The 22,442-nt window shown below is 47.9% G+C and overlaps 1 protein-coding gene across 4 annotated transcripts in view; it reads left to right on the forward strand.

The window, feature by feature from the left end:
- Positions 1-22,442, forward strand: part of RNF157 (ring finger protein 157) — a 548,807-nt gene that overhangs the window by 120,260 nt on the left and 406,105 nt on the right. For all 4 annotated transcript variants that reach the window (XM_086930701.1, XM_086930704.1, XM_086930702.1 and 1 more), the window contains exon 3: positions 902-990. In XM_086930701.1, coding sequence (XP_086786827.1) covers positions 902-990 — 89 coding nt within the window. The remainder of the gene's footprint in view (positions 1-901; positions 991-22,442) is intronic.

Genomic DNA, 22,442 nt, shown 5'->3' on the forward strand with positions numbered 1-22,442 from the left:
AAATACGCGCAAGGTCTCTCGGAAATCATGTCACTACCAGGGTGGCATAAAATTAAATGGCTGAGAGACATGAAAACATTGCTACTCAACTTGGGCCTAAATGATGCGTGGGTAAATAGATCCTCTCCCCCAAAGGCAACTCTCAAGAAACTTTATTGGAACTGGATCTCGCTACAACGGAATACTAATACTTCTTTGGGCAGACTCACTGAAGACTTTTTGAAGTTTAAGGATCTACCAAAACGGGAACTATATTTAGATGTTATTGAAAAACCTTTTGATAGGGCCCTTTATTTTAAATTTAGAGTAGGAACTCTTCCTCTGCATGCCTTCTCTTCACGATGGAAACCCCCTGCTCAAACTACAGAGTTTTGCCCAGTATGCCTAGACAGATCAGAGGCAGTGGCGCATTTCATGTTTGAATGTGGAGAGTATGCCCTACCCAGGAGGATATGGCTCAAACACTTATGCCGCCAGCTGGGCACTAGGTGTCATACGGACGCAATATGCATACTAATGTCCGACAGTCGCACTACTTATGTTTGTGCCCTTGCCAAATTTTTATCATGGGCTTGGTCCATCAGAGCTAAAAGGCTTAAATCAATTGTTTAATTCTTTTTTAAACAAGCTATGAAACGATTCTTTTTTTAAAAACATTGAAATCTTTTTTAAAAAACTGCACAAATTTTTTTTTTCTTTCTTTTTGTACTCTGTTTACCTTGCTCTTGTTTTAAATGTAATTGTGTATTTCATGTGAAGCTTTTATGATAACTTTTTATCGAAATAAAGCCTACTTGACTTGACAATGAGACCACAAAATGAGGCATGGGAACAGTTTTGAGTTTGGGCACTCTTGCTGATTTCCATTTTATTAACACTACCTTTCTTCACATTTCTGTAGTTTCCATATGCAGCTCCCCCGCCACAGGAGCCAGTGAAAACCCTGAGAAGCCTGATCAACATACGCAAGGACACGCTTCGTCTGGTGAAGTAAGTTGCCCCCTCTATCCTGTCTTTACTGTCCTATACCATGCCTTGTGCAATGTCTGTGTTTTTTCACATCCCTCTTCTGTGAGACCACATTGCTAGTCTTTTCTGGTAAACATTCAAATATGTAGCTGTGTCAGAGATCGATGCCTCTAAAGAGATATGTGGTGTCTCATCATTCATTTAGCAGGTCATGAGTGCGATAAATCAGCAAAACTGTTTAAGGGCACAGATCTTTTATTGTTCGATCACTGAATGACTGATGTTCATTGGCATACATTACATATGGATATTTGTAGTGTTAATAAACTGCATTAGTAAAGAGGTATGTTTTTTCTAGTAAGTAGCACACATACAGAGGTGCATTTGCTGAGATGTGGCTTATCTTGCTACTGAACAAGAAGGGGATATGCTTGTGATAATTGAGGTATCTATCGGAACTGGTTTCAGGTTCTGGAATAAGACATTTAAGGTGTGCTGCACAGGTCAAGCTCAAGAGGCACAGCAGAGCTTTTTCGTGAGTCCCAGTAGGGCATAGCAGTGGTTTCTCTGCAATAGAGGAGCATCAGCACAACAATGTGCACATACCTGATGGGTTGGCAGTGAGCTGGTTTTGAAGAGTTGTATGTGGGTTCTTGAACTGGAACGGGAAGTAGTACTGCTGTCAAAATGCTGTATTAACAACAGGCCTCGAAAAATCATACAAATGTTACTAGACCCGCAGGTCTAGTGAATTAAATAATCTACTTGACATATTTGTAATGCTCTTGACCCATAAACTTGTTTGAAATGATGTGATCATGGGCAAATATTGTAATTCATTGAGCCACCAGACCATTTTTCTCATTATCACATACAAGAGCACCTTCAAATGTGCGAGTTCAGCATGTCTGCTGTACAAAAACTCTCTTTATGTTTGATTTAATACACTAAACTTTTCTCCATATATAATACAAATCTGGCCACATATAGGATACAGAAACATGGCCCCTGCCATGCTTCCTAGTTCACATTACCGTACTGGTTTGTTTTGCTCCTATTCAACTCTGTTTGCATACCACTTCTTAATTACAAAAACATTAGCTTTCCTAATTCCTGATATATTTTTAAATATATGTAATAATAATTTGCAGGCTATTTATTCAAAAGTTATGTGTTAGATAAAAATAAATGACAGCTCACTTGACAAAAACCTCTAACTCTAGTAAGAGAGAGAAAAATAAACTCAACTTTTCAAGCAGCAATTAGTAAAAAGACAAACTGACATTTGACCTCTTTCCTTGAACAGAAAGCAAATGTGTCCAGATAAAAGCAAGATTTAATGGCAACTTTATTGCTCATTCACATTCTGAATGAATAGAACACCCGTTCCTCTCCAGCCCAAGTTCACTGGCCAGATGGAGCTAGTAGGTGCTAGAAATAGCTCGGCCTGATAAAATTTTACTTTTTCAAGGCCGGAACAGACAAATCTGATAGAGACATCCAGCCCCAGATTCCTTACCTTTTCCAAAGGCGTCAGACTGGATCTAAAAGATTTTTTGTGAGCAGTGTGCCTATGCTCCAGTATGTGGCGTTGGCCAGCTCTGCGTTGGCCGAGACAGAAGTGACGTCCGCTTCGCATTTATAGGCGCCACCTCGGCATGTTGTCATCAGTTCTTTTCTTTCCACACCAGCCTTCGCTGATCCGAGAGAAGAGCTATCCTTCTCTTTTTTGAGGTTTCCTCCTGGTGTGTCAAAGATGTAATTGAGAAAGACAGGTTTTCAAACTTTCTGGCGCGTCACTTCATAATTTAAAAAAAAAAAACAATTTTTATTGATTTTTAATCAGCCAACACAGTTGATCAGCAATGCAATATCTATTAGGTAAATGACAATACAATTTATTAACAACCGCTTCACACTGTGTCCCCTGCCCATATCCCTCCACCTGCCACCGGTGTGCCTCAAGAGCATGGTCCATTAACTATGAAGGTGCATCAGAATCTAATACAGTAGTAAACGCGATCAACAGTAATACAGTACAGGGCATAACTTTTATTTTTAGAGGTCACCATTTGTCTCATTGATCATATCCCGGTTCATTTCCCCCGTGCCAAAGCGCCAGTTGGATCTCATCAGTCCTCTAAGCCTGAACCCTCCTCTGATTCTGATTCCGGGGCCTGCAATATTGTAACTAAGGCCTCCCACGCCCTTGCCGCCTCCAGTGCCTTATCATTATTAGTTCTCAGGGACTGCTGCAGCCTAAGTATACCTTCACTCTGCGCCCATTTGAGCAATTCCATCCGCCATCTCCTTACACCTGGCCCCCTCGCTGATTTCCAATGCATTGTGATTCCCCTCGTGGCTAATACAAGGCCCAGGTCTATAAATGTACTTGTCGCTTTCGTCTTTGCTGTATGCGGGAACCAGTGCAGTAAACATATGCCCAGGTCTAGCTCTAATGTCCGGTCCGTTATATTACACAGCAGTTCCAGCACATCCTTCCAATATGATCCTAAACTCTAATATGATCCTAAACTCGTACACCCCCACATCATGTGCTGGAAGTCGGCTCCCTCCAAGCTACATCTCGGGCACTGAGCAGCTGCCGCATTAAAATATTATTAAAATATTTGATTATGCTTGGCCGACGCAGCACATAGAATTGTACCAATTGAAATCTAGCATTCCTTGTACACTTCCAAGTTCATCTAACCAGCTGGGCCCATGTGTTTTTTCCGGGATTTCCCTGCCAATGGCTATTTCCCACTTCCCCTGCAACGCGTACAATGGCTCCAGGGCCTCAGTCAGCATGCGCCTGTAAAGGCACGTAATGGCCTTAACAGTTCCCGCCGCCATTACGACATACTGGCACACCATTGAGGTCCGTGGTTCCGACAGACCCATGCCCCAATAATGCTGCATAGCCGAAAGAAGCGCTGAATGCAGCAAATAATCCCCTCGTGGAAGATCGTATTTATGTTGAAGGGCCTGAAATGTCAACAGTTTCATTTTCGTAGAGGTCTCCCAGCACTTGTATTCCCAGATCTTCCCAGCTAGCCAGTGCCGACCAGTCCCCACCATGTGGTAAAGCCGTGCACATACCCATCGGTATCTCCAGAGCATACGGGCGAGTGCATCTGGCCTGGCGTTGGCTCCGATTCCAGCTCAACCGCAGCGTCCTCTCTTCAGCAGTAAAATGTTCAAGACGCATCTTCTGCCGAGGCACTATAAAGGACAAAATATATTGCAGATCTATCGCCCTACAGGGCCGTTTGGGCCCCGGAACTCCCGAGCCACAGCTTGGATGAGCCACTGCAACTGCGCTGCTAAATAGTACCTCTCGAAATCTGGCACTGCGATACCCCAATCAGCTCTCGGGCGTATCATTGTGGTCCTAGCAACCCGCCGTCTGCCCGACCCCCAGATAAATCCCAAAGCCGCAGAGCGGAGCTGTCGGAAGACTGAGCCCGGCAACCAGATCAGCAACGTCCGAAAATAATACAATAAGCGAGGAAGCGCCACCATCTTTAAGAGCGCAACCCCACCCGCTACCGACAGAGGCAACGTACTCCAAAACTCAAACTGCCCCTAAGACCGCGTATGGCCCGGCCCAAATTACCCTTCAACAAATCCTCTGCCCAGTTTGCCCTCAGCCCCAAGTACTGCTCGAACACTTGGAGCAATTGTCTCGCGCCCTTCAAAGCCGTATCCGTGTTGGCGAGAAAGATCAACAGATCATCTGCATAGAGGGAGATATACTGCATGTCCCCGCGGAGATATAAACCTGGATAGTGCCTCCCCAACCGGGCATGGGAGGCCAGAGGTTCAATGGCCAAGGCAAACAGCAACTGAGAGAGCGGGCATCCCTGTCCATGCCCCGCCCCACCTGGCAGGCTGATGAGATCGTCACACCCGTCCGCACCCGAGCCGTCGCTGACTTATAAAGGAGTTCCGTCCACTTATAAAGGAGTTCCGTCCACCCTACAAAGGCATCCCCAAGTCCAAACTTGCATAGGGTCCGGTACAAATATGGCCACTCTAGGCTGTCATACGCATTCTCAATATCCACTGAGAGAACCGCCGCGGCAGGGGTCTCACTATGGTCACCTCCCAGATTCCGCAGTAGGCGTTGTACATTAGTCGCGTTTTGGGTTTTGGGATAAAGCCCGCTTGATTAGAATGGACCAGTTGTGTCATATAAGGACGAAGCCGGGTCGCAAGAATCCTACTCAGAATCTTATTTTCAGTTGTTAACATTGACAATGGGCGGTAGGCCGACCTAGACAAAGGGTCCTTACCCGGTTTCAGCAATGGGATAATGATAACCTCGCGCGTCAGGCAGTCTCCCTAACTCCCGGGATTCCTGATAAACCGCCAGCAATTTGGGGACCATGATATCGACATATATCGTGTAAAATTCAATTGGTAGGGCATCTGCACCTGGGGTTTTCTTACTTGCCATGTGTTTTATTGTGCTACATATTACCCCCACTGTGATCTCCTGCCCCAACGTGTCTCCCTGATCGCTTTCAAGGCACAGAAGTTGTATCTCAGCTAAGAACTCATCCAATCCATCACATACCCCCTTCAGCTTACTCTCGTAGAGGTCCTTATAAAATGCCAAGAACATCTTGTTAATCCCTTGTTGGGTAAATTCTGGTTCGCCCGCTTGGGTGGTCAAAGGCAGGATTGGCGTACCCCTCGGGGCCGGGATGGCCAGCCACGCCAAAAGGAAACCCACCTTATCTCTCTCCGCGTGCGCCCTCACCAGGTACTCTTTGTGGTCAAAGCAGCGCAACCGCTCTACCTGCGCTGCCACTCCCTCTCTCACAGCTAAAACTTCGGCCTGTGCTCCCGGGTCCTCCGGGCTGGCACTTTCTGCCCAAAGCAATCGCAGTTCGTCCCTCTCTACATCTTTCAAAAGTGTTCTCTGCACTGTTTTAGCAATACACAAGCCCCGCACCACCACCATAAATGCATCCCACTCCAGGGCCAGGGTCGAAGCCGACCCTTCATTCTCAAGGAAATAAAGTTCTATACCCTCCTGCACCTCTGCGTGGAAAACCAGGTCTTCCAAAACCTCTGGGCGTAATCTCCAGGTAGGGTTTGCAGGCCGTCCCTGAGACCACCTCCGTGCCAAGAGCAGCGGGTTATGATTCGATTTTGTCTTCTCCAGGTACTCACTATGGTGGACCAGCACATGGACATCCGGATAACACAACACCGCATCGAGCCGCACATGCAAGTCATGCCAGGCAGAATAATAAGAATAGTCCTACTCGCCCATATGCTGCGCTCGCCAATCACTCTGTAGTTTTGAGAGCTTATGTATGGGTGCCTGGGGTAGCGGTGGATGTGACCTATCCATCTCAGTATCTGTGACTGAGTTGAACTCCCTCCCCCTCAAGATTACCGAACCAGTCAGAACTGACGCCAGTTTCCCTGATAACCGAGCAAAATAAGCCTTCTGGTCCAAATTAGGGGCATACACACTGCACAGTGTCACGTCCCTCCCATCCAACCTCCCAATGAGAGCCACAAATCGCCCTTCAGGATCCTCTATCTAATGAGTCTGCTGGAAGGGAACCCCCACCCTCACCCAAATCAGTGCACCCCTAGCAAAAGCAGACTGCGTTTTATAAAAAAGTTGCCCCCTCCACCGGCGCTGCAATGCCTGGCCTTCAACCCGGTCCACATGGGTTTCTTGTAGAAAAGCTATCTGCACCCCTCTATGCACTAAATAGGCTTGAACCCTGTGGCTTTTCAACATCGTATGCACCCCCCTTACATTAATAATAATAATAATAATTCTCTTATAATGCGCGCGGCCACCCCCGACGGGAGTGTCCCGGCGCTGCACAGAGGGGTGGAATAGTACAGTTAGCATTGTGGGGCCCGTACGGGGCTAAGGACGTCTAAATAACCACGTTTTTAGCTGCTTACGGAAGCTAAACTCAGAGGGGACCTTCTTGATTTGTAGAGATAGGGAATTCCAGAGAGAAAACGAGCATCCACCTACATTTCTTTGCTCTATAGGCAATGAGGAGTGCCTTGAATTTGTTTCGCTTCCTTACGGCAGCCAATGAAGGCTGCGCAAATGAGGTGAGATATGGTGTCTGAGGGGGATGTTTCTTATAAGCCTTGCCGCTGCGTTCTGAATTGTTTGAAGCTCTCTGTACAGATAGTCTAGTAAGCCCAAATATAGACTATTAGCATAGTCTAGTTGGGATGTCACTAAAGCGTGAACAAAAGTTTTTCTGCACTCTATAGGTAGTAGGTGGAGGAATTTGAGCAGAGCTTTTAATTTCCAGAAACAGGTGGAGGAGACATGTCCTATTTGGGTTTTGCACGACAAGGTGTTGTCGATTTTGAAACCCAAATTTCTGGCTGAAGTGACAGGGCAAGGGAGAGGATTAAGCAATGAAGGCCACCAAAGGTCAGGTCTAGGGGGCGTAGGTTGGTTAAAGAAAATAACTTTGGATTTATCTGCATTTAATCTAAGGCAGTTGATAGTCATCCAGGTAGAGATGTCTATCAGGCAATGCTTAAATTTGGTGAATGCTTCCTCTGAGTGGTCTTTAAAAGCAAACATCAGCTGAGTGTCGTCAGCATATGAGATGACACTAACCTCATGTTGTTCTATAAGTGGAGCCAGGGGGGCCAGATAAATATTAAAAAGGGTGGGGCTGAGGCCGACCCTGGGGTACTCCGCAGATCAGAGGGCGAGGTGATGAAACAAACGGTTGCAGCCTGATTCTTTTGACTCGTCCTTCATGGAAGATCTGAAACCATGCTAAAACTGTCCCTGAAATCCCTAGTTGTCTAAGTCTGTTGAGGAGAATCTTGTGGTCCACCGTGTCAAAAGCTGCAGACAAGTCAAGCAGCACCAACATTGCACAGCAGCCCTTGTCCTAGGTTTCTCAAATAGTTTCCATTACTTCCAGGAGTGCAGTCCCTGTGCTGTAACCAGATCTAAACCCGGACTGTGTCTCATGCAGAAGCTTGTTGGTTTCCATGAAATTAGATAGCTGTTGTTGTACCTCCATTTCAAGAACCTTGGCCAGGACAGGTAAGAGGGAGATAGGTCTAAAGTTTTTTTGAATGGTATGGACTGCGTTTTCATTTTTTAGAATGGGTTGGATAAGGGCTGTTTTCCATGCAGCCGGATAAATGCCTGTTTTCAGTGAAGCATTCCAGAGCATATTTAATGAAGGGTTGATCAGGTGGGCCAGTTTATTGAAAAGTTTGGCCGGGAGGGGATCCATGGGAGAAACCGATTTAATTTGCTGCAGTAGTTTAAGCGAGGTTTCAGGGCTGAGTGGGCCGAAGTCTGACCAAGTTTCTAAATAAGAGGATTGAGGTGATGTCTGGATTTCATTCACCGTAAAAGAGGTATAGATATCCTCTATTTTTTTCTTGGAAAAAGCTTGATAGGTTTTCACAGAGGGTCTCTGTTGGTGTAATGTTACTCTTCTGGTCACATAAAGCTTTGGACAATTTTAAAAACTTCTTTCGAAGTATTATTAGATGCTTTGATTTGAGTAGCTATATAATCTTTGATAGCAATGTGCTTCAATTTGTGAAATTGGTTCACAGCTTTTCGGTACATATCTTTGGATTCTGCACAGTAGGTTTTTCGCCATGTACGTTTGAGTCGTTTACATTTACTTTTTTCGGTTTGAAGGTTCTGTGTGAACCAAGGTGCAGAGAGTTTTTGTCTGGCTGATTTGGTGGATTTCATAGGGGCAACAGTGTCCAGAGCTATGGTAACCCAGTGATTAAAAGTTGCGGCATTGTTGTTAGGTTCACCCGTAAATAACATAGGTGTATTAAGAAGTGCAAGGCCTATAGATTCAGGAGTGACATTCCGCCAATTACGTCGGACTTCCTGCTTGTTATCCCTATTGTCCAGGCTAGTAGTGAAGATGAGATTGAATGGAACCAGATTGTGATCGGACCCTGACAGGGGGATGGGTTCTGCTACCGATAGAGTGGGGATGTTGGTGAAGACAATATCAAGTGTGTGGCCGGCTGTATGAGTGGGGGCCGTAACCAATTGTTCAAGATTAAGACCTTTAAGATAGTCTATAAGTTGGGAGGAATGGGGGCATTGGGCATTATCTATATGAATGTTGAAATCCCCATAGGACCAAATAATTTGTGTATTTCAAGGAGTGGTCAGCGATGAGTTCGCAAATATTCCACAACTCAGTTGGTTTAGAGTCAGGTGGTCTATAGATCAGAGTTCCTGAGATATTTAATGTAGGTGAAATGGTAACCTTAAAAAACAAGGCTTCCAGTGACTCTTTGGTCTCTATCCTTTTGTGTGATATATCCCAATCTTTTTTAATGATACATTCCATGTAATACATTTGAACTCAGGTGATGTCCCCTACTGCTGGTTATATCTGTTCTACAATTGCACTTCCTGCATTAGACCACCGGTGGCTCGAGCTACCCAAAAAAAAAACCAGCAACCCCCAAAGTCTCCCCGCCTCCCCTCCACAGAACAGGCTCTAAACAGCTAACACCCATCCAAACTATCCACTAACAGTCCCTCTGGTAGCTACCAGGGATTCACTCTAAGAGTGAAACTAGGGGGGAGCTCTAACGCAGCGAAGATCTGGCCACATCTTCACTGCATCCAATCGCCAAACCCCACTATAACAAAAAAGAATTCCCCTCACCCTCGGAAGGGCCCCCAGACAGGTGGTCAACAGCTCAGTGCAAATAATGTCTCGCCCCAGCCCACCGAACCACTAAGTCTCTTTCAATCACCCCCATCCAAAGGCCACAGTACCAGGACCAATCAACCCCTCTTACTAGGCACTTTAAACATTGCATAATTTCAGGCATTTGCGATCTTGTCCGCCGTTCCTGGAGTGACATCTGGCAGGGTGGCACTCCCCGTGTCCGTTCCATCCGAATCCGTCCCTGCCGACCCCTTTTCCGAGTCGGTCGCTCCCAGTAGTGTTGTGCCGCTAGCATGAGAGATCTCCGTCCGGGTCTGCAGAGCTGCCGACCTCTTTCTTCGTCGGTGCTGTGGAAGGTTTCTGAGTCCCAGGACGCCGTCTTCTGGTACGCCTTGTACGACGCGGCCGCGTGCCTCCGTCGTCTGTCCCCTAGTGCCTCCTGCTTCATCCGTCCCTGCCCGGTAGGTTTCCAACCAGCTCCATGCTTCATCGTGGTCGTTACGGAAGAATGTTTTGCCATCCAAAGTCACACGAAAGCGCGCCAGGGACATCAGGGAGTATATGCCCTTGGCTCGGAGGGCCTTCTTGACCGCCAGAAACGAGGCTCAATGGCGTTGTACATCAAAAGTATAATCCGGGAACAGTGACCTGTTATTATTGTCCACTCTGTATGGGCCTGCAGTGCGTGCTTTCTGAAGCAGTAGGTCCCTGTCCTTGTAATGGAGCAGGTGAGCCACCACAGGCCTGGGCCGTCTCCCAGGAGCCAACAGACGGGCAGGCACCCTGTGCGCCCTCTCCAGGGTGTAGAATGGCGTCCGTCCCTCCGGGGCAACCTTAGTATGCAGCCACTGTTCCAAGTAGTCTATCATGCTGTCCCCTTCAATTCCTTCCGGAAGGCCTACTACTCTTACGTTGTTCCTCCTATTGTGCTCTTCGGCCCTCCTTAACAGCACTTGGAGCCTGCGAGTGACTTTCCCCATCCGAACATCCATTGCTTTCTGAGCCGGTTCCAAGACCTCCAAGGTAGCCTCAGTTTGCTTCACTCGGTCGGCCAGCTTCACATGATATGCCCGTAGGAGTCCCAGACCCAGCGATACCTGAGCAATGTCTTGCTGGAGTGCCTCCTTCGTGTCCGTGATAGCGCAGAGGATCTGGTCCACCTGGTGCTGCATCAGCCCCTCTGGGGGCGGGTAAACGATGTCTCGCTTTCGCTGTTCTACCGCTTCATCCTCCAGCGCCAGGGGAGCCCCCCCCCACCCTGCCGACCTTGTGGCATCCCCATGGCCACCAAACTACTTGTCCCTTAGACTTGGTCTCACCGTCCAACCCCCCTATAGTCCGAGGACATGGGTCTCTCATTAGATGGGAGTACGAGTTTTCCCGAGCCACCGGCCCTGGCCTTCCACAGCACTCCCTGAGGTTCCTCACCCGTCTCCACTTCCTGTAGACGTCCCACTTGACCAGTCCACTCTCAGACGAGACCCCTAGTCGCCGGTTGAGGGATCATCAAGCCCCTCAGGACCACAGCAGCCTTGTCATTATCCCCCAGCTCTTGAGACAGACCAGCGGGTTTCTCCAATCCACCAAGCTAGCCTCCATGGGAGGGGGGGGGACCAACAGTCAGCCACCGGGCAAGTGGTTCAATCCAGGGCACTGGGCCGCTTCCAGTCCCAGGGGATGGTCACTCCTGCCCAGCTCTGGATCCCGCTGCAGGCACCCGGTACTCACTGTTTTCAAGGGGGGGCCCTCACCCCTCATGGGTAACGGCCTACACCTCCTGGCATCTTCCCAGTGTCCGATCCGTGGGGGTGGCCACCATTTTCCATCTACACAGGCCAGTCTCCCACCACCTAACATCACAACTCTACTTCAGTTGGCAGTGAAGCCCTCAATTTCTGTCTGCGCAGGTTTTCGCAGCTGAAGGAACCCTCCCAGGGTCACCAGAGAACCAGCTCTGCTCTCCAATCAGTAAACGGTGGGGTCGGCGCGGAGCTCGCAGCTCACGCGACCGTCCCCATCGGCGTCCAAGCCACGCCCCCATGTCACTTCATCATTTCAATGACGGACTCTCACCTCATGTGTCTTTGGTGCTTGGAGCATGAGCACAACTGCAAGTAATGCTCTGACAGATGGTCCATAGCGCCAAAGATTTTGAGGGAGGGTTCCCTGAAGTTGCTTGCGGCTCAGCATGTGGCTCAGCTAAAATCACACTCCAGCTCGAGAGGAAGATCTCTGGAGTGTTCCCCGGAGACTGAAGTCCTCTTCCTCCCACTCAAAACGTCAGGGCACTCAGGAAAGAGGTACAAAAAGCACAAGAAGTTGAAACGCGTTTCAACTTCTCCTTTTCTGTCGGCCAATATGTCGAAGGAACATCTGCGTTCATGGCCTGGTTCTTTGAAACTGGAGCATGAGCCAACTCTGTGCTTTTCTGGGAGCCGGAGCGACCCCCCCTGCTCAATTCAAAGAATTCTATGAAGCTATGTGCCTAATTTTTGAGCGGACGACCCCTCCGGAGCGCCTTCCGGCCTTACGCTCCAATGGTTCAGCGCCAGCCACTCCAGCTCTGATGTACCCCTATGGATCCGGACCGGGGCCGATTGTGCCACTGCGACCTTCTCCGGCCCAAACACCAATGCTCCTGATGCCACAGGCACCTACCGGGGATGACAGCCCTATTCTGATACCGGACGACGCAGAGCTGTGTCGACTGACTCCAGTGACGGCAGGACCACCGCATCCTAGGTGGGAGCCTGAGCCTTATTCTGAAGGACTAGGTCACTGGACTCTTTAGAATACAAGTGTGAGCAAGACATGGGGTGGTGTGTGGACCTAGACTTGTCTCCAGATACCAGTATCCTTTCTCCCCCTACCATGGCTATGGAGGAGGGAGCTACTTATGCAATGGTTGTGTGCAGGGCGGCTGAGGTCCTTGATCTTCAGTTACCATCAGAAGCAGTCGAGACTAACATCTTGACGGAGGTGCTACAACCGGGAGTCTCCTCTTTTGAACCCCTACCCGTTCAATGAGGCCCTCACTGACGTCCTTCTGGGGCCTGGTCCAAACCCAGGTCAGGGGCTCCTGTGAATAGTATGATTGCCCCCAGCCACCTCCGCCCTCCAGGGGACCCAAATTTCCTCACCCAAGATCCTACCAACAAGAGCTTGGTGGTCCAAGCCTCCAATTTCCATGGCACATTCCCTGATGCTTCCACAGGTAGGGAATCCACGAGGCTGTATAGCTTGTGTAACAGAACATTTTCTTCCGCCAGCCTTGCTTTGCGGTCAGTGAACACAAAATGCTTATTGGGTCACTATTCCCACTCGCTGTGGGAAATGGTGACGCAAGTGCTGTCACAGGTCATGGAGGAGGCCCGGGCCGTTCTCTCTAACGTGGTTAGAGATGGTCAAGCAGTTACAAACTGGAAGGACGCAGCAAAGTTCACTATACGCTGTGTCTTGGACACAACTGACTCACGAGGCAGAGTGGTTTTGTCAATTGTGGCACTCAGACGCCATTGCTGACTGAAAATCTGGCTTTTCTGGGGATGTTCAGGCTTCCCTCATGGACCAGCCCTTTGATGGCACCCATCTCTTTGGAGACAATATAGACTTTGCGCTGGAGTGCCTTAAGGACTCACGGGTAATGGGCAAGTCTTTGGGCCTCTCAGTGACCCACGTTCCCAGTCTGTCTTTCACTCCTTTCGTGGTCATGGTAGGACATTTCAACCTCGCCAACACTATCCCAGTATCCCAGCCATGAGCCGCTAAGCTTCCCACCCTCTGCGTGGACGAGGGCATGGCTCCTACTTGCCTTGTGGTTTAGCTAGCCAGAGGTCTGGTCAAGTCACCAACCCCCGGCAGCTGCAGCCTCCAAACCTCCTAATCCCGCCCTTTTAGATTATGAGCATCCAGATGGTGTTGGGTTCCGCCATCACCTCCACCACTGGCTGTCCATAACATTGGACTGGTGGGTTCTGCAGAACGTCTGATGGGGTACTCTCTCCCCTTCAAGACTACCTCTCTGTCCATGCTTCTATCTTACAACCAGCTGACGGGGGGGTCTTCTATCTCCGGTCCGGGAGGAAGTCATGGCTGAGGGAGCCATATAGAGTGTAAAACTAGGCTCTTGTTGCTATTTCTGCTGCTTGCTGGTTCTGGACAAGGCCTTCGTCCTATCCTGGATGTCTAAGCCCTCAACTACTTCCTCGAAAAGGAGAAATTCAAGATGCTCACATTGGCTCAGGTCTCAAGCCGATAGGCTGGCGGAGGCTGACACACGGGACGCATGTATCCTGACTATTTAGGTGGTATCCGACTATATTATAGGAAGGAACCATCCTGCTGTTGCGATATATCGCCGTTTATGAGCCTGACTGACGAAGAGTTAGTTCTGTGGAGAGCTTTCTTACGTTACCGTGTGTCATTGATGGATGTTATAAAAATACATAGATTTTAACTGCATACCCGCATGAGTCCACTGCGGTAGTACCTGAGAGAGTGTCCAGGTTTATATTACACTGCTGATACAAGTACTGAGTAAGATTGCCGGTGACAAGGAGCCTTTATCTCGCAGGACGAGAGTTGCTTTTAAGATATAGGAGGTACTTACCCCGAGAAGTTATGTCTAGAAAGTAGTTCTTAAGAAATCTTCTGGGAAGACATTACATTGTATTCCTGATGAAGGTGGTGTAATTAGTTGATCCACCGAAACGTGTCACATAAGAGAAAGGAGGATTGTTTCATAAATTCACTGGAGAATAATTCAAACGTTTTGCAGAATTAATTCTCTGTCTATACCTCCTTTTTACAAATGGGAATCTATTGTTTCCTTATTTTTAATGTCTATTCCCTTCTTTTAAATTAATTTTAATGGAAATATCTTTTTAATATTGTATTGTGTGATGAATAAACTGTTCAGTATTTTTCATAATTTTGTATGTTTACATTTTGCCTCACTAGTACAGTATTTTGTTAGTGTCTATTTTTTTCAATGTGTCTTTGAGAATATCTGTTTTAACAATAAGGTGTCCCAAAGGGAATATTTGCTTGACTAAAAGTCTTCTGTGGTACTCCATCCCTTTGGCTGTGGGGTCCCTCACTCTTTTATTAGACTTGCCTGCAATGGATCTAGGAGACCGGATGGTAACGTTGGACTTGCAGGATGCCTAGTTTCATATTAGTCCTGCTGGCCCATCAGCATTATCTGAAGTTTACGGTAGGTCACAAGTATTTGCAGTTCATTGTGCTCCCTTTTGACTTTACCAGCACCCCTCGGGTGTTCACCGAGGTGATTGCAGTGGTCGTAGCTCATCTGTGCAGAGCAGAGGTGCTAGTCTTCCCCTATCTCGACAACTGACTGCTGTAGGCGGGCTTGCCCCATGCTATCATCTTCCATCTCCAGACTACCGTGTACCTCTTGCATTAGTTTGGGTTCACTATCAACATGCTGGACTCACACCTGACTCCCTCTCAGGCTCTTACTTTGATTTCAGCTGTTATGGACACAGTGCAGTTTCGGGCTTCTCACCCGGGAAGCGAGTCCAACTATGATACAGATGTTTCAGCCTCTATTCTGCATTTCGGTGAGACTGACTCTGAGTCTGCTGGGCCTCATGGCCTCCTGCATCTGGCTAGTGACACATGCCATATGACACATGGGCTCTGCAGTGGGACATGAAATTCTTCTCGGCGCAGCATCAGGGAAATCTCTCCGTCAAAGTCCAGATCTCGGAGGGAACTGCAAAGGACTTGCAGTGGTGGCTAATGAACCGCAATTTGGTCAGTGGCAGACTCCTCTTCCTTCCCCAGCCAGATCTCACTGGAGTGACAGATGTGTCAGTCCTGAGATGAGGTGTCCACCTGGGAGAGGTGGAGATCAATGGACTCTGGTCTACGGTGGAATCCAGACTCCACATCAGCATGCTGGGGCTCCAGGCAATCCAATTGGCATTGAAGGCCTTTCTACCCTCCATCAAGGGAAGGCTGCTACAAGTGTTCACGGGCAACACCACTGCCATGTGGTACTGCAACAAAGAGGGCGGGTGGGGTTGTGGACCCTTTGTCAAGATCCCCAGCATCTCTAAACTTGGCTGGAACAGTAGGGCATATCCGTGGTGTTTCAACACCTGGCAGGTTCCCTGAACGCCAGGGCGGACAAACTCAGCCGTCAATACTTAGCAGATCACGAATGACGTCTCCACCCAGAGGTGGCACAAGGTCTCTTTCAACAGTAGGGAGAGCCTTGTTTATATCTGTGCATCTCCGCCGGGAACGCGCAATGTCAGCAGTTTTGCATGCTGGAGTTTCCAAGGTGGCTCTCGCTTAGAGACCCTGTTTGTCCCTTGTGGAGCTCAGGCCTCCTGTACCCCTTTCCACCCAAACCACTCCTACCCAGTGTTCTCAAGAACATGAGCATCAATCCTCCAATCCGATTGCCCCTAAGGGAGGATCTTCTGTCGCAGCAGCAGGGGAGGGTCCACCACCGGAACCGAGCCGTGGAAGTTGATAACCTTCGACATTCCTCCCGAAGTCTATAACGTTATTCTTGCAGCCAGACATCCCTCCACCAAGACCGTTTACCGCTGCCAATGGAAAAAGTTTGTATCATATTGAACAGAAAAGTCTATTGACCCTCTTTCTGCTTCCCTTTCTGATATCTTACTTGTTATTTTGACCCTATTCCAGCAGGGCTGTGTTCTGGGCACTTTGAAATGGTGTGTTTCTGCCTTGTCTGCTTTCTTGCAACTGCCTGACCAACCCTTATTTAAATGTCTCCTTGTAAATAGATTTCTAAAAGGTCTTGTACATATGTTCTCACCTTTCCCCTTCAGTGGGACCTTACTTTGAATCTCACATTTCTGATGTGTGCTCCCTTTGAGGCTTTCCACAATTGTCCCCTCAGGCTGCTCACCATCAAACAGCCTTTCTTGTGGCAATTACTTCGACCAAGAAGGTGAGTGAGCTGCATGCTTTATTATCTAAGCCTCCCTTCTTAGCAGTTTTTCCGGACAAACTGGTGCTTCGCACTAGGCCCTCTTTCCTGCCCAAACTGGTAATACCATTTCATATGGGCCAATCTGCCACCTTGCCCACTTTCTATGCTCCTCTGCATCCCTCTAAAGAAAAGGAGCAACTCCACCATCTGGACCCAAAAAGAGCATTGTCGGTCTATCTTTACCGCACATGAGAGTTTGGGTTGGACAACCAACTCATGGGGTATGTTGGTGCAAAGAAAGGTCGGGCGTTGCAGAAACAGATCTTCTCTCAATGGATTATTCTCTGCATCAAGCTCTGCTATGCACTGGCAAATAAGTAGTCTCCTGAATGCTGAAGAGCTCATTCCATTAGAGCTAAGTCTGTGACCATTGCGTTAACCTGTGGAGTTCCAGTCCTGGAAATCGGTCAGGCAGCAAGGTGGATTTATCTGGATCATATTTACTAAGCATTTTTTCCTGGACAGTCTGGTCCGCAGGCATGGGCACTTTTACCTTTCGGTCCAGCAGGGCTTCTTCTAAATTTGTCTGCAGACCGGTCTCCTGGAATGGTATCGCTTGGGTATCTAGTCCAAGATAAGGTTCTGTGGCTAGATGTCTCTCTCTATCAGATGAACAGGTTACATACTTTCACTAACTTCCTTTTTTGTACAGACAATACATAGCTGCAGATTTCCTACCGACACACCCATCCTCCCAGCTCTACGGACAAGTTTCTAGGGTCAGGGCCCTAGTTTGGACACAACGGTGTCCTTGCACTTCATGGCTCCGCGTTTCTGGCGTGCAAAGTCGTGAAAAGTAACAGACTGATATCAGCTTGCTGAGGTGGCACCTATACAGGTGACACGGATGTCACTTCCGACGTGGACGCTGCCGCTACGTGGAGCAGAGCGATATCTCTACTGGCGCGCAGGGTACTGCTTATGAAAAATCTTTTGGATCCAGTCTGATGCCTGGGGGAATTCAAAGGTAAAGCATCTGCAGCAAGATATTGTCTCTACTAGATAAGGCGTTACAGAAGGTAAGTAACTTAACCCAAGTCATGTTAATCTTTTTAACAATAGTTTGTTGGGTACCAATGCAGGTCACCAGGGAGATGCACTGGCAGGGGTGTGAATGTATGAGCCATATCATTGAAATAAAGTGTTTTGATTAATCTAACGGTCTTTGCCATTAGGCACCACTGGAACAGATATAAAGGCACTTGTTCATTGTTTTTTAAGGGCTTTTTGTACATGGTGTATCTGTCTTGATCGAGCTAATCTAAATTCATGGTTTGGCTATAAAAGTAGAGCCCAGTTTTGAAGTAATTTCAAACTCCACTCTTCAGCTTGCTTTGTTTTTTCTTCAAGGATCGTCCTTATTTTCATAACCTGGGATTACACTGCACACGTCTGGAGGATCCCAGAATGCTTTTACCAAAGATATGAATACAACTTAAAAAAAAAAGAACTATACAGACTATCTCAAAACAAAATTGGAACCAAGCTTTCTATGATTGAAACTCCGAAAACCTCCAGAATGCCCTGTGCATTATTAATCTTGAAGTTTTTAATTCTCTGCTCATGACAGTGGGTTAGCGGAACTCTTTGTCTATTAAATACCCTTGGATGCTGGAGCACTAAAGAGGAAAACTAAATAAATAAATAAAAATCATGCCAACTTGCCTTCTCATGGATAATTCTACTTGTAAATTCTTCAGGTTATGAATACCCTGTAGGTACCAGGCTGGATTTGGAAACAGTACCCCAGCAATAGCTCCCCATTTCTGCTGGGTGGAACCATGTGGTTTCAGTCACATCTCCTGCCCAGGAGTGACATCAGGACATATAAGGTGCCAACTGGCATAGGTACCTGTTATTCCACACCTCATTGATGCACATTTTCTACTTTTGACTGTTACATCAGATAACTCCAATGTTTCAGGGTTCAAACCCTATTGTATATGCTGTTAAAACTAAGGTGTATTTATTTGGGAGATCTGCATGGCATCTGCATGTGGTATCCTGGCTTGGACCACAATCAATGGCCCTGTGACTTGAACTTCTTTAAGTATCCAAGAATGAATGGGTAGTTTATATTTGGCAAAGCTCACAGGAACGCCTCCACATTGCTCCCTGACAAGGTATATTCTCTCGAAAAAAACACTGTAGGAAAGAGAGGTCTTCTTCAAGGAAGTGATCCCGCTCCGGGACCATTCAGAGAAAATGTTCTCTGGTATTGGTTTCTTCTTTGTCTTTGGAGCTGGTTGCAATAAAATAAGAAAAACTAAATGATGCTATAGTTCCCAGATCCACTTGTGACCCAGCACAGGTCAAAGCTTTTAATTACGCTTTGCTGTACATATTCAGTATGGCCCCACTGCAGTGGTTGTCCGCACCCCTTATGACTGTGCCACTTCCATCTTTGCCAGCAGCTATTCTCCAAGCAATAAAATAGTAGATTCTTGTTTATTTTCATGACAAACTGCTAGCAGGTCACCTCCCTAGACCCCAGATATTTGATTGGATGGAAAAACATTTTACATCCATGAGGGAAAAAGACTGACTGCACAGAGGAGGATGCCTCAGAGGCTTATAACCTCTTCCACTCCTAGAATACTGATGTTGGCTTTTTCCTCCTCTTATAAAATGCAAGTGGCCTCAATACTTCTCCAACTTTCCCGAATGGCACTGCTGTACCCTCAGGGCCTCCTTCAAAGGAAGTCAGTTCTTTCACCTTGGTGGTATGGAAAAATACAGAGCTTGTGAAATTATCCTTGACCACCTCTGAGGCAAAGTCCAATATTTTGACTGATATCTTGCAGTAATGTTCTGGGCTGTCCATGCCTCTACTACCTTTTAACGCACCCTATGCTTGGGCTGGCTGTCTCGTAGAAATACGTTCGAGGCATGTGGGCTGCTGAATTCATATCTGTGCATAGATCGCCGCCTAGTGTTGGGTCCGGATGATTGCACATTGTTGTCCTGGAAGAGTCTTCGAAGTATCACGAGATAGGTGGCTCCTGCCCTGGACTACAGTGCGCATGGGCATCCTCTCCATCCTCAGATTGTTTTTTTCCGCCATTGGGTTCGGATGTTCAAATCTTAGCTCCAAGTTAGGAAACTTTTTCTCAAAGCCAAAAGGCTTTCGCGAGCGTCGGTATCGTTTCGATCGGTATCAATAACATTTATCTACAGGACATAGACTATCGGACTGCTTCCTTCACCTCTCGCATCGAGTTTCATCGACGATGGAGAGTCGAGGCCTTTTCAAAAGGTGTCCGCTTTGTAACGCCAAATATGCACACGACGACGTCCACCCTGCGTGCAACAAATGCTTGTCACCGGACCACAATCAAGACCAATGTATGGCCTGTGCCCGGTTTAGATCAAAGAAAACTCTTCGGACCCGACGCGCGGCTCGACTGGGCTCGACTGGAATCGAAGATGCCAGCGCCGGAACCAGATAATATCTTCGGGACCGAAGACGAAGAAGTCGTCGAGATCCCGGACCAAAATGAACCATCGGAGCAGGGATCCACGCATGGATCCGACTATGAGGCCGATGAGGAGGAATATCTGGAAGAAGAGGAGAATTATGAAGTCGTCGACGAGGTAGGAGACGTCGACGTTCAGGCCCTTGGGGCCGAGGAAGATAGCACGGATGAGCTAGGCCCAACCGTCGATACGGGGGCAGATGGACATAATATCAATACGGCTCAGGTCGAGGGATCGCCACACGGCCTTACCCAAGATCTACCTTCAAGTTCAACAGCCCCGCAAAAAGGCCCGGCTTCGAACACTTTAATTGAGCCATCATTTTCGAAACCAACTTTGGTTGATCTCAGCAAAACGAAACCGAAGCCAGCACAGTCTAAAACGAAACTGAAAGTGCAACTGGCTCTAGTCCGTGCCAAGGCCTCGAAGCCCTCGGGGCCGACGAAACAGATGAGGGACTTCGATGCGGGGAGCTTCCAGAAGGTCCTCGACTCGAGTAGCGGGGCACCGAAGGCCAAGGTGAAGGTCGTCGAGTCGAAGACGTCGGCGCCGAAGGGAGCCACTAAGCAGCTCGAATCGAAGCGAAGCACCAATCCTCCATCTAAGACTGGACCGGAGACAAACGTCTGTTCCACGTCAGAGGCCGTCGCGGCACATGCAGCGCATAAGGCTCAAGTCATGGCCCTACACGTCGCGGAGTTGATTCACAGAATCAGTGGCAAGGCTTCGACGGCTGGACCGAAGAAAGCCACCACTACCAAGTTGGTCACCGCGCTAGCAAAGTCGGCGCCAATAAAATACGGTTGACCACGGCAGTGCGGCCGAAGATGTTTGAGCGAAACAGTGCATCGGCATCGTAAACAAACCCGTATTCACCCAAAGGCCTACGAATGAGACCGAGGAACGGGAACCGAGACAGTTCATAGACTCGGAAACAGGAAGACTGTCTCTCTACAAAAGGAGAATAGTCCCTGAAAGCCCATGGAGTCTTTCAGAATTCCTCTAAAGAAGAAGAGGGGATCACCTGCGTCACCAGTTGAGGTAATATAAATTTTATGGTCATGTTGTGTTCCCTAGCGAGTACCCCACCGACTCCATGTACGAGTTAAAAGTGCATGTAACTTCCCTCCTGTACCAGCTATGAAGACGCAAATACATTTGCGTCCAACGTTAACTTGTCCTCTTTCAGACCCACCATGAATGGGTTAGATGGTCCGTTCCTAAGTATGCTATGCCAACGTCTTTTTGAAGTGTACTCCTACGTTTTTCAGCCTGGCTGAAAGTAGGCCCTGAATCTCTGCCACCGAGCCTCTTTTCTGGCTTCTGACTGCGAGGGCCCCTGCCCAAGCAGCCCCCGTACCCGTGAACTCTGACTTACTTCTAGCGCGGCCCTCCGTGCTCAGCTCAGCCTGCTGCCTGCCAAGATTGACTATAACCTTCGAGTTATCTGTTTTCCTCCCCGAAGATACATTCCAGCCTGCTAGTTTCAGTAAACATCCTTCCTCAGCTGCAGGGCTAAAGGGCCGACCTGTCTCTATGCAAGTAATTCATAGCCTCTGTTGCCATGCCCCCACGCTTCTCATACAGACACTCAGGCGCTTATACACGCACTCACAGCAAGTATAGAATAGCTTCTGCTCTAGAGACCTTTCTGCCCAGATAGCTTAGTTCCTAAACATCAGATATCAGATATGATAGAAGCACAAGTTGATCTGACATGCCAGACTTCTGTCTCTTTCCGTCAGTGTAAATGTCAAGTCCCCTGCACCCCGTCTATCACACGTCATGCAGCTGCGCGCGCATCCAAGCTTCCGATTTCTGCTGACATTGCAACATTCTGTTAGCACCACCCCTTGGTGCCACCCATTTGCGTCACCTATCAGTGACGTTTCTAGCACACACCTCTAGTTTACGCCTAGTTTACGCCTCTTGATGATGTACTAGTACCACGTGTATACTGTTATCTTGTCTTCTCTCAGCTGTTACGCCTCTTACATTGAACATTATGATGTAAATCAAGTATATAAGCTATGTATTGTCAATAAACGTGAGCGCGCTCATCTATCCCTTCTGACACCCTGTGTGGTGGTCAGAACATGATATCCTGATTCCTTTATGAGGAATAAAACCCTTAGAAACTCTTACACCACGGACTCTGTTTTCCTTCATTCTGATTGAGTTATTATTAATTAAGTACTTACCTGCATAGAAATTAAGAGAGTAAATTAATTATTTACGTCATTTTGGCGCCCGAATAGGACCCCTCCCCCACCCCACGCGCCGGAAGGTGCGTTGCAATCCGTGTCCCC

Source organism: Lissotriton vulgaris, chromosome 7, assembly GCF_964263255.1.
Source record: "Lissotriton vulgaris chromosome 7, aLisVul1.2, whole genome shotgun sequence".
NCBI classification, from domain to species: Eukaryota; Metazoa; Chordata; class Amphibia; order Caudata; family Salamandridae; genus Lissotriton; species Lissotriton vulgaris.